Genomic DNA, 12,974 nt, shown 5'->3' with positions numbered 1-12,974 from the left:
ACACACACACGGTCCCACGTGATCGGTGGCCTCTCACATTTAGGGTGTGTTTAGTTCACGCTAAAATTGTAAGTTTGATTGAAATTGGAACGATGTAACAGAAAAGTTGGAAGTTTGCGTGTGTGGTACAGTTTTTATATGATGGAAAAGTTGGAAGTTTGAAGAAAAAGTTGGAAACTAAACCAGACCTTACGAGGCTACTAACAGTGTTCACAATTCCGACGAAAACCGGTCGAATTCCGCGAAATTTCGAAGCCCCATAGCTTGTCAGTTGTCACCTCTGCTTCTCCTTCATATGCGTCCCTGCTTTTCCTTCGAGTGATACACCGTCAGGTGTGACATGAAGCAATGGCGCAGAAGGGAGAGAAACTGAGACAGACTTGTTTATTGCTTCTTATACAAGTAGCTAATCCCACTAAACAATCTCAACAAACTTACTTTTCTTTGTACACCAGCATCATGTTCGACAGTATAGTGCAGCCCCTCATAAACATATGTTATGAGCCTTCCGTTTATCCAATATTCTTCTTTCGGTACAATTGCAGCACATTTTCTTTTTTACTTTTTCCTTTTTGACACAAGAATTGAACTATAGGGTACAACACTCGCACAGTCACAATCTCGACAATTCACACAACCGCAGATGATTTACCAATTCCCTTCTCAAGATCTTCCCAGATGGCGATTTGGGTATGGAGTCAACAAACAGCACTTTCCGGATCTTCTTGTATGGAGCTACCTGCTTGGCGACATTGTACATGACTTCTGCTTCAGTAAGCTTGCTTCCTGGTTGCTTTACGACAAGTGCTACTGGTATCTGCCCTGCTTCTTCGTGAGGATACCTGAACACCATCATAATGGTTACCCAATTCTTCGCACCAGCCATCTTTCGGTCATTGATATTTTTCTATATAATTACGCATGTAATGTACTACTAGGAAAGAAAAAATGCTTTGTATCTATTAGTTTTTCTATTGCAGAATGTACAGAATAGAACCACTGGTTTGATTTGGACAATGTGTAAATTAGTTTCGAAATGATCAGGTAGGATGACCAGTGATTTGTGCACTCACGGCATAACTGCAGCATCAACAATTTGTGGCAAAGAATGCAGGACAAGCTCCAGCTCTGCAGGTGGTACCTGAGAAACATTTATTTACAAGTAAATGATTAATACGAATAACTGCAAATGTAGTACTACTTGACACTTCTTTCAGGGATGTCGAGTAAACCTGGTAGGCCTTGTATTTAATCAGTTCCTTTAGCCTGTCAACTACAAAAAGAAACCCGTCCTGATCAATATAGCAAAGGTCACCAGTTTTCAGCCATCCTTCAGAATCAAAGGTGGTTGCATTGGCCTCGTTGTCACCCACGTAACCTGCGAAAACAAAAGTGTAAGTCAACTCTAGCGAGGCATTCTCAAGCTCTCAATATAAGTCTATGATAGCGTTGATTTGGTTCAGATAACTTCGAAGATCCAGCTACAAACAGCCGCGGTTACTCGCTGTGCATGAAGGGTTATGACGACCTGACGATTACCCGGGGCTTTCTAGTCACGCTTAGTTGGTAGCTTGATCAATGAAAAGTCTACCTCCACCAAATTGATATTTTCATACTCATTGAAAGATTGGGGCAGTTGACATATCAATCTAAAAATACGAGATTTGGAAGGAATAGACAGTCCCCCAAATATTTTTGTATAAGGGAGGATTCGAAACTGCTAGCCACCGCCCACCGGATCCCATATATATAAGTCTCCTCTGACACATCATTCTCAATGTTAAATTCCTATTGCACAATAATAGTAGTAGTCCTGAGGTTCGTGTTGTGTATTATGATCACCTGTCATGACGGCAGGCCCTCTCACCCAAAGCTCCCCTTGCTGCCCGGCAGGCAATGGCTTGCCTGTTACATGGTCAACAATCTTTACCTCGACATTCTCAGTGACACGGCCAGCAGAGCCTATGTGGTTGCACTCTTCCTGGCTGATCATCCTTGATATGCCACCTGCCTCGGTTGATCCATAACCCTGGATTGAATTAACATCGACCAAAATAGTTTAGTCAAGGAGGACAGAAAATAATCTTGAGCCCCTTCATAATGAATCTAAGGCTAAGTTCGTTTGAGTGAGTTCCCAACTCCACTCATTTTTCAACGCACGATTTTCAAACTGCTAAACGGTATGTTTTTTATAAGAATTTTCTATACGAATATTGTTAAAAAAATCATATTGATCCATTTTCAAAAAAGAATTAGCTAATACTTAATTAATCACACGCTAATGAATCATTCCGTTTTCCATGCGGGAGGAATTATTGAATTTCCTCTTCTAGCAAAGTTTCCGCGCATCCATTTTCTCGCTCCTATACGACAGTGAGGAATAGAAATCCTATCAACTTCCCACTTTTGATGTCCTGTTTGACGATTCTGCTATGTCTTTAGAGAAAAAAAAGGAGGACACCAAATCACTTTATATTTAATCAACAAGGAACTTTTGTACTTTAAAATCTCGAACTTTCTATTAAAATCCGTAGATTTTCTAATTAAACCTTGCGCTTCCAAATCCAAAATGTTACAAATTGAGTGCCCCATATACCAACGAGGAGCTGGACGCCACATGTTTTTTTCTAGTATCACTACCTGAGAGCTAAGTGGGGTGAGATCGTCAGAGGAACGCAGTCCTTTGACACGCGGGACCAATCATTTACGGGTATGCCCCTCCGTCAAAAAAAATCAATCCTACCTACAAACCTGAACACAAATGTGTCCAAGCTCGTAGCTACGAATTCATTTTTTTTAACATTGTCAGGTGAGATATTATCGTACGTCAAATATTTCGTGGGCCAAACTTTATCATCAGCTTTGGTGCGAGACCACGAGGACTATGGCCCTGTTTGAGAACCCAATTGAGGAGAGATAAAAGTTTTGGATTTTTATGGCACGCTTTTCAAATTACTAAACGGCGCGTTTCGTGCGAAAATTTTCTATATGGAAGTTGTTCTAAAATATCATATTAATCCATTTTTCAGGTTTGTAATAATTAAAACTCAATTAATCACAAGTTATTACCACCTCGTTTTACATAAACACTTAATCTTCATCTTCATATTCATCTTCAGGAGATTCAAACAGAGCCTATCAACTCCTTATCACTTCTTGATAGCAGCAAAAGGAGCACCCTGCTTATGCTCTACTACTCCGTCCTTAAAAAAAAACAAACCCTAGCTAGCTACAAACCTGGACACGCATATGTCTAAGTTTGTAGGTAGGATTGGGTTTTTTCTGGAACGGAGGGGTATATGTAAGGAAGAACATGGTGCACGATGGTGGGTGTTACTCCCTCCGTCCCTTAAAAAAACCTAGCTAGTATGGGATACGGCACATTCTAGTATTATGAATCTAGACATGTGTCTATCTAGATTCATAATATTATAGTGGGTTACGAATAATATAATGGGATGGTATTAGTCGGGGAAGTATCGGGTGCAATCACCTAATTCGGTGCAATAATACAACTCTTATGCTACACCGTTGGATCAAGAAATGGATGTCCGAGATTCGTCCACGTCACCCTGAGTTAAAATTTAACTCGCAGATTCACTCGTGAGTTAAAATTTAACGAGAGTTAAATTTTAACTCATGGTGACGTGGACGAATCTTGGACGTCCATTTCTCGATCGAACGGTGTAGGATGAAAGTTGCATTATTGCACCGAATTAGGTGGTTGCATCGGATACTTCCCCGGTATTAGTCAATCATGCCGGTTGAGATGCATATACGTAGCAGCATCACAACCACCCCCTTTGTTGTGTGAACTGGATCCTCCAAAGGAATTGTGAATATTAAGTTGTACTTAAGTACATACGGAGTCTGAATTATAGATTTTGAAATTTAACAATTTATAAATTCAAAAGTTAATAAATACCATGTTGTACGGTTTGTGGAAATGTAATCTCCATGATTATGTTGAGCTTAGTATACTGTTTTTTCTATAATCAATTAATAAACATTGAGTTGTGCTTGGTCTGGAGTATCAATTTTTTATAATCTGATAACTAAAAATTCAAAAATAATAAATACTGAGTTATTAATCTGAATTATAATATTACCAGGATTTAATAATTTTAAAATCCGGGTTCTATTTAAAATATATCTCACGTGCAGATGCACGCTGGTCAAACTAGTATCAAATATAGACTTAGGGTCATACTACTCATTTGTAGTTTTTGTCTTTTGTTAATGCTACATGTCGTACAGATTTAATAGGTGAGTACGAACTACAAAGTACAAAGACATCGTGAATTGACAAAAAATAAAAGCGACTTCAGACAAACAAGAAAAGCGACTTCAGAGCGGCTCGCTTTGTAATCTCCCTGGCCTTTAAATATCGGTTATTGGTCCGTCTTGAGATCAGAGGGAAGATTTTCTAACACCTCATCGATCTTTAATTGGCTCTTAATTATTTTACACAGATCACACTTCACATGTTTAGAATAAAAAAACTACTATTGCAATTTAAATCCTTTTACGAGGGACTCAAGTCCGATCTTCAGATTATCAAAAGATCAACGTCATATATTTAATAAGGAACTCAATTCCGATTATTTTTTTCAAGAATTTTTCGTGATATTTGTTATTTTGTGTGTATGGAGTGTGCACGAAAAACTTACGTGCATAAGATATGTTCCCATTTAGTATCAACTAAATTGCCTCAATCATATATGATATAACCATGTTGTTTACTTATTCTCTCAAAAACTTAGCATACAAAGATGTCACATCATTATCCACTAACAATTATTACATTTAAGTATCATCCAAGCGTACTATATTATCTATAATTTAATAATTTATTAATTTTTAGAGATTTAAAATGTAAGCATGTTAAATCACCCCACATAATTCACATAATATTTCAATATATCTCTTCATCTTTTTCTATAATATCCTACATAGTTCATCCTCACTTAGTTTCATGTTATTCTTCTTTTCTCTCGTTAAGTCATATCACATCTATTTTTTTTTCCTTAGATGATCAATCTATGAATCAAATTATCTCTCTTTTTCTTCTCTTATTAAGTCATATCATGTCAAATTTTTTAGCCCTTAGATTATATGGTCTAAATTATCTTTTATTTTCTGTTCTTTCATAAAGCCACGTCATCTTACTTTTACATTTAAATAATCATTCTACATACTATTTAGATTTAATCACATCAACTTATGTAAACTTATTTTTATTTTTATGTAAGCTCATGTTGTTTAAATTATCTTACATATTATTTTTACTCATGATTATCATAGTAAATTTTCACAGTAACGTGCGGCGTTTCACCTGGTATTATATACAGAATATGTAACGCACTGATGCTCTCCTTTCTACAAGCGTACAAACGACTTGTCGCGCCTAATTATTTACATCAACGTGCTGGTTGGACCAGTAGATAAAAAACAGGGGAGCGGGGAGAAGGGCTGAAAACGTGTCAGCATGGTGACATACTCCTTTAGTATTTTAATTTATGACGCCGTTGACTTTTCAACTAACGTTTAACCATTTATTTTATTTAAAATGTTTATGTAAATATAAAAATATTTATGTCATGTTTAAAGGACATTTGATGATAAATCAAGTCACAGTAAAATAAATGATAATTACATAAATTTTTTGATAAAGACGAATGGTCAAATGTTGAAAAAAAGTCAATGGCGTCATACATCAAAATATGAAGGTAGTATAAATTTTGAGTATTTTTTTATCCAATTAACAGTAAAAATTTAATTTAACTGAAATACATCAACTTTTGCCGTTATATTACTACTCCTACATGTTTGCATTAGTGTTTGGTGTTTCGGTGGTAGCGTAGTTTCAGCAGCAAGAAAAGAAGGTAGAAACAGGCAGCTTACCAGAAAAGAAGTTTTCAGACTGTACGTGACGGTGACTCACCATGCACAAATCGACGTGGGGGAATCGCCGGCAGAACCGTTCGATCGCCGCCGCCGGCAGCGGGGCGCCGCCGCAGGTTATCCGCTCCAGCGCCGGCAGCCGGCACCTCTGCTTGGTCATCCCCAGCACCACCGGCGGCGAGGCCGTCATGTCCATGACCGCCCAACGCTCCGCCGCCTCCACGAGCCCCCGTATCCCGGCCCGCGCCACCGCGTCCGTCACCACCACCGTCGTCGCCCCCAGCGCGACGCCCTGCAGCACGAACAAGAACCCCATGGAGTGGAACATCGGGGCGCCGAGCAGCGTCCTGACCTCCCGAGCCTTGGCCCGCAGCGCGTGGAACCCTGCCACCATGGCGATGAAGCTCCGGTGAGGCAGCGCCGCCGCCTTCACCCGCCCCGTCGTCCCCGAGGAGTACTGGATCGCCGCCGTCTCCGACTGCCGCACCACCACCACCGGCAGCGGCTCCTGTCCTTGGGCTTGGCCGCAATCCATCAAGAGGGAGCGGAAGTGTGGCGAGTCGAGGAGGACGACGGTGGTGAGGCCAGCGGGGAGCTTGGTGGCTGTGGACGAGACGGCGAAGGCGACGGATGCGCCGGAGAGGGAGACGAGGCGGGAAACCTCGGCGGGGGTGAGGGCCGGGTTGGCGGGGGACACGACGGCGCCGATGGAGAGGAGCGCGAAGTACAGCACGGGCACGTCGAGCCCTGCGGGCGCGAGCACGAACGCGACGTCGCCGCCGCGCAGCCCGACGCGCGAGCGGAGGGCTCCGGCGAGCGCGCGCACCCGCGACAGGAACGCCTGGAACGAGACGGCCTCGCCAGTGGCCGCGTCGACGAGCGCCGGGTTCGCCGGGAGAAGAGACGACGACGACGACGACGACGACGACGACCGCGGCAGCAGCGAGAACGCGAACTCCGGGAAGGAGAGCGGGACGTCCGGCGGAGGCAGCGGCACCGGCGGCCGGAGGCTGCGGAACGACTTGGTCGCGGCGCAGTAGCCGGTGCGCGTGCTCTCGCCATCCGCGTTCGCCATGGAGGTGGGAGCTGCCATTATTATTTTCTCTCTTCATTCGTTGGGCTTAGCTTTGGATACGTTTTTATAGATTACATGGTGTGGCCCTGGCAAGTGACGACAACCAAACCGCCATTAAATTTATATGTGTAAAAAGTAAAAAAAAAAACACCGAGACCGACAAGAAGGCCATGGATCTGGGGTGGCAGGCTAATGGACAAGTCACAGCGTCACTAGTGGGCAGTGGAGCAGGTTACACAGTACAACTTGTGTGTGTCTCATTGCTATTACTCGGGACCCATAGTAAATTATTGATAGGAGTGATGGATGCAATAGTGCCGTATACTCCTTCCGTCAAATGACCGTCCGTCTTATTTACAAAAATTTTAAAAAAATTAAAAAGACAAGTCACGCATAAAATATTAATCATGTTTTATCATCTAACAACAATAAAAATACGAATTATAAAAAAATTTCATATAAGACGGACAGTCAAAACGTTGGACACGAAAACTCAGGGTTTGTCTTTTTTGGGACGGAGGGAGTATGTGATGCACGAGTAAGGCACGTACTACTCGGGGTGTAAAGCACAGTCACGACAGTTGTAATAAACAATTGAGAAGAGTACAAAAGAAAAAAAAAAAGAACCTCATGTGTCATTGGTTCTTGCTGGGTAAGGCCTTTCACAGTGCTCATCGAGCGTTACACTGAGAATTATGGGTACCTGATACGCACATGATATGGTTATCCGACTAGTTATAGAGAATAACTTATATTAACTTCGTTTTAGGTTATAAGACTTTCTAGGATTGTCCACATTCATATAGATATAGATGTTAGTGAATCTAGTCACACATATATGTCTAGATTCGTTAACATATATATGAATGTGAGTAATACTAGAAAGTCTTATAGTATGAAACGGAGGAAGTATCTATGAAATATGTACACATCATGACTTGGGTATAATGTTTCATTGTATATTACGGAACGACATAAAGTTCTAGATTGATAATATTGTAAAATAGATTTAGGAAACCGATACCGTATTGGTTAATGTTTCTATCTTGTAATTCTGCCCCCATCCTATATAAGGCCGGTAGGAGGCCCTATAGGGCAAGAGATTCACAACTAGATCATCAGATTAATACAACACCTGGCGTATTCAAATCCCCAACCAGAAGTAGAATATTGCATCTCATTGAGAGGGCCTGAACCTGTTCAAATCTTTTGTCTCCACATCCATCCACTTATAAGTCTCGTGCACTACCCCATTTATACTGCCAAAATATTGTTTCAACAATTACATACTTGTGCTAGCTAGGAAAATTGCGGACGTGGCGAGCGCGACCGCGTCCTTCCACGTCCTTCATGAGCCGCTCGCCCGCGCGAGACCATGCGAGGCGGAGAGAACGGTTGGAGCCTGCGCTGTGGAGGGCGTGCCTCCGACTCGCGGTTCCCTCGCACCCTTCCGCTCTGCGTCGCCGACCTCGTCGTCGTCCACGCGCTCCGCTCCGTGCCGCCGCCCTCCGAAACCTCGTCGCCGGCGGGAATTGGAGACGAAGCGAGGAGGACGACGACCACGAGCGGCTCCTGATCAGCGCCGCCACCCGCGTCCTCTCGCCGGCACTTCTTCGCGAGGCCTTGAGGATGCCAGCGCCGCTCGGCCCCAAGGATGCCACCGCTACTATGGGAGTGGGAGAGGAGGGCCGGGGTCGCTGCCGTGCCGCCGCCGTCGTCGAATCGTCGTCATCGCCCTCCAGATCGGCGCCACCATCATCGGCTCGTCGCCCTCCGGATCTGCGCTCCCCTCGTCGAGTCGTCAGCTCGTCACCCTCCAGATCCATGCCGCCATCGTCAAGTCGTCGCCCACTCACGCGCCTCACCGTCGCTGTCGTCTCTCGTCGTCGTCGTCCCTCGCTCGCGTGCCAAGGAGCTCGGTCGGTGGGTCCGCCGCCTCCTCGACCGCCACTGTGTCCCCCTGTTGGCTCTGCCGATTGATGGCCGCCGATTGACCTTGTCGTCGTCGATTGGATTGGGGCCGCCTATTCTCTTTCTGTGGCCAGGAAAGGGGATAATCAGGAGAAAGGGGAAAGTGGGAGAGAGAAGGCCAGTGAAAGTTCAGGGTGGTTGGGTTGGGGTTCCCGTGAAAGTATTTTGCACTGTGGGAGTAGTGGATTCGATGTGCATTTGTCCTACGTGGTGTACAAGGTAACTCAGATGAGGTGCTTAAACTGCTACTGCCCTAATAGTGCCTCCCTAATATTCGTGTGCACGAGTCATGCAATTTACTCCTTATGTCTTAAATTTTAAATTTTAAGACTTATATTTTTTACATGGTTTTCAATATCATACTTTGACAATTAGTTTATTTTATGTTTTGTTCCAATAAAGGTGAAATTAGCATTACATTAATGTAATTTAAAATATGAATGTATGATATAGCATAGATATGCTTAGAATAATAATTATGCCAGATTTTGCTCAGTTTTATTTTCTATCAGGTGACTGCTAACTTTGGTTACGTCTTAAAGGTCTCATCTGCCTACCAGATTGTTTAGTTTAACATGGGAGAATATCATGATAGATAATTTACACAATAACTACATTCAGTGCTAATGTTTACATAGCTCATTCCTCGTAAAACGGTCCTGATCATCCCGCTCCGGATTCAGCCTACCTCCCTTCTCCATCCTGCACAGTTGCACCCTCACCCTCCCCACATCCAAGCGCCTCATCTGGCCCTCCCTAACCCTAACCCCGCAGCCTCGCCTCAAAGCGTTGTGAATTGTCGTTGTTGCAAGCGTCGGTGCAGGTGATGCCGATCCCCAGTTAAAGCTGTTCTCGCCCTGTCCTCGACCAGTCTCCGCCGCCACCTCGCCCACCATCGGTCTGCCCTCGCTAGACTGACGGCACGACACCCTGCCTCCTCACCCTGGTCGCCTCAGAGCATCTTACACCGGACCACTGTCACCCGTAGCACCCTCCCCCATCGTCGCTTCCAATCCCACGGATCACGTCTCTGTTCACGGCCATCGCGGACCGCACCCCTCTTACCAGAACAGCAACATCACCACCGTCTACAGGAGCAGCATCCCCGTTCGTGTCGCAGTAGACAACCATGTGATGTGATTGGATTGGTTTTTTTTTCTATTTGGTAGCTTCAAAACACTCATCACATAGACTGTTGGTACATTTTTTAGACCAATCAGAGAGGTTTTTTTTAATCTTTTCTTTGGTGACTATTGTGGATTGCTCTGTTGACACTTTTCTGCTAATGACACGATGATGATCACAGCGTTGCAATTGGTCTGGTGTCTACAGTTGATAGATGATTCCGATAGGTGTATAGATAAATGTAGTGACATATACGTGTGATCCTCTGCTGCCAGATCAATGAAGGATTTCTAACTGTAACAATGACATAGCAAGGTTTTGCTCATTTTTATTTTATATCAGGTGACTGCTAACCTTGATTACGTTTTAAAGGTCTGATCTGCTTACCAGATTGTTTAATTTAACATGGGAAAAATATAATGACATATATTTTTAGACAATAACTACATTAAGTGCCAATGCTTTACATATACCTCATTAAGCATGGAATGGTTAGGATCATCCCACTCCGATCCAACGCACCAGACTCACCCCACCTCCCTTCTCCTTCCTGCACAATCGCGCCCTCCCCCTCCCCGCATTCACACGCCCCATCTGACCCTCCCTAACACTAGCCGTGTGGCCTCGCCTCAAGCGTTCAGAATCATCGTCGTTCCAAGCATCAGTGCAGGCACTGCCGATCCCCAGTCAAAGACGTCCTTGCTCAGTACTCAACCAGTCGTCGCCGCCGCCTCGCTCTGGTCGCCTCAGAGCAACTCGCACCGAACCACCAGCCCCCCTCCCGCATCATCGCTTCCGATCCCGTGGGTCGCGCCTCTGTTCACAGACATCCAGAACCGCGCCCCTCCAACCGGAACAACAACATCACCACCGTCGATGGGAGCATGCATCATTCTGGTCGGTCTGGCAAATTCCACAATAGTCAAGGATCCAAAAAGAACCGGGACTAAAAATTGTTTTTAGTCCCGGTTAAAAAAATTTTCTTTAGTCCTGGTTCGTGGCCTATCAGAGGCATGTCAGGAGGCCGAGGATCTTTAGTCCCGGTTGGTACTACCAACCGGGACTAAAGATTACCACTTTAGTCTGATCTTTACTCCCGATTGGTAGACTAAAGATCTATCTTTAGTCCCGGTTAAAAACTCCAACTGGAAGTAAATATTTCTCTCCCACATCTAATCGGTTAAGTCCCAGACCAACTTCCTCCTCATATTCTCCTCCTATCTCTCAGATCAGATCTAGCTCCTTCCTCTCCTCTCCTCCCCTTCCTCCTCCTCTCCCTCCTCCCCTTCCTCCTCCTCCCCTCTCCTCCTCACATCCGAGGGCCGGCGGCGGCTGGGCCGCGACCGGCGCGGCGGCAGGCGGCGGCCGTGGCATGCAGCCGGTTCTCCCCCTTTTTTTTATTTGTGATTTGAGAGATGTATAATTTCTTCTATTACAATTTGTGATTCATTGCATAAATCTAAGATGTATAATCGATCTGTGATGCATTTCATTTGTGTGCAATTTGTTTAAGATTTGTGATGTTTTGTAAGATTTAGGATTTGTATTTGGGATGTTACATTGATTTGGGGATTTGGGTATATGCATGGCAATCAGATTTGGGAATTTGGGGATTTGTTGTGTGATTTGGGTATATACATCCAACTTGATTTGAGAGAAAATAAAAAGAAAATAGGAACTGCCCTAGGACTGCCTTATCGATACCAACCGGGACTAAAGATCGATCTTTACTCCCGGTTATTTCACCCGGGACTAAAGATAGCAGGGGTTATGAACTGGGACTAAAAAGCAACTCTCCACCAGTGCATCCAAATCGGTGGCAGACAACCAGGTGATTGTATTTGTTTTATTTTATTTGGTAGCTTCAAATAAATACCTATCACATAGATTGTTGGTACATTTTTAAGACCAGTAGAGGTTTTTTTTAAATCTTTTCTTTGGTCACTATCGTCGATTGTTCTATTCACACTATTCTGCTAATGACACGATGATGACTGCGTTGCAATTGTTCTTGTATATATTGTTGATAAAAATATTTAGTTCTAGGCTAATAGCGCATGTATCATTCCGTACCTCATGGAATTCATGGCTAGCTAACGAAATAATATAATCCAGGTGTCTCGTCGCAAATACCCATAGCTTTGGTGCCATTAAACACGTGATTGTAAAAAACATATAAACACATATGGTTGTAAAAATATGCACTAGAAATAAATAGTAAACACGTGTATGTATATATTGTCTATCCAAATTAATGCACCGGTACATAGTTATGCAGTCAAACTACATATAGTATACTGTATATCTTTATTCATAGATTAATAAATCAGTGTTAAGGACGATGTGGTTGGTGTGACCACAAACATTTTAATATGGGTTAATGGGATCCATGCCACCGCAACTTTTATGGTTTTAAAAAATACTATTACTATTCGTCTATTTAAAACTGTAGCATTATAATTTTCATGTTATTTGATATACTACATGCCCCTTCAGTACAAATCTTTTAGGCTAAAATGCTCTCATCTTCCTTCTCTATTCTCCAGCCCATCCTCTCTAACCGTCATATCCTCTCGCTTCCTAATTATCTACAGGCTGTAGCTCAGCCTCTCTCTCCTCCATTCCTCCACCGCCACCCTTCTCTCCAAGCTAGGACAGCATGTGCCACTCGATGCATCGCCGCACATCGCCACGCACCTGCCATGACCGATGTGTGCGGAGGTAGTGCCAGGGAGGCTATAGGCTGTGCGGGATGTTTCCAGCGAGGTGGTCGAGCTCAAGCTTTCCTGTGCCGCAATGGCGTGGATCGACAAGCTGGTGGCGACGTAGCTAGAGTCACACACCGGGAGGATGGGGACAAATCGAGGATAGGAGGAGGACGGGTGACGAACTATGTCGT

At 43.8% G+C, this 12,974-nt stretch overlaps 1 protein-coding gene across 1 annotated transcript; it reads right to left on the bottom strand.

The window, feature by feature from the left end:
• Positions 1-475: 475 nt before the first annotated feature.
• On the bottom strand, positions 476-7,042 carry LOC127780812 (4-coumarate--CoA ligase-like 7). The gene is made up of 5 exons (XM_052307786.1): positions 5,945-7,042; positions 1,843-2,029; positions 1,233-1,378; positions 1,074-1,141; positions 476-842 (listed from the first exon to the last, which is right to left on the bottom strand). Exons 1-5 carry the CDS (start codon positions 6,995-6,997, stop codon positions 614-616), a joined length of 1,683 nt encoding a protein of 560 aa, XP_052163746.1. The 5' UTR covers positions 6,998-7,042; the 3' UTR covers positions 476-613.
• Between the last annotated feature and the right edge of the window lie 5,932 nt (positions 7,043-12,974).

The sequence above is a fragment of the Oryza glaberrima genome, chromosome 7 (assembly GCF_000147395.1).
Source record: "Oryza glaberrima chromosome 7, OglaRS2, whole genome shotgun sequence".
In the NCBI taxonomy this organism is placed as follows: domain Eukaryota; kingdom Viridiplantae; phylum Streptophyta; class Magnoliopsida; order Poales; family Poaceae; genus Oryza; species Oryza glaberrima.
Note: the sequence above shows the minus strand (reverse complement) of the source record. Positions and strands in the feature narration are given on the sequence as shown.

Bases quoted from the DNA above. Each gene is read 5' to 3' on its own strand.
- LOC127780812 (XM_052307786.1), bottom strand. From the start codon at position 6,997: ATGGCAGCTCCCACCTCCATGGCGAACGCGGATGGCGAGAGCACGCGC. The intron at 1,379-1,842 runs GTGATCATAATA...TTGTTTTCGCAG, and splicing joins AGGGCCTGCCGTCATGACAG to GTTACGTGGGTGACAACGAG. The intron at 1,142-1,232 runs GTTTACTCGACA...AATGTTTCTCAG, and splicing joins TTAAATACAAGGCCTACCAG to GTACCACCTGCAGAGCTGGA.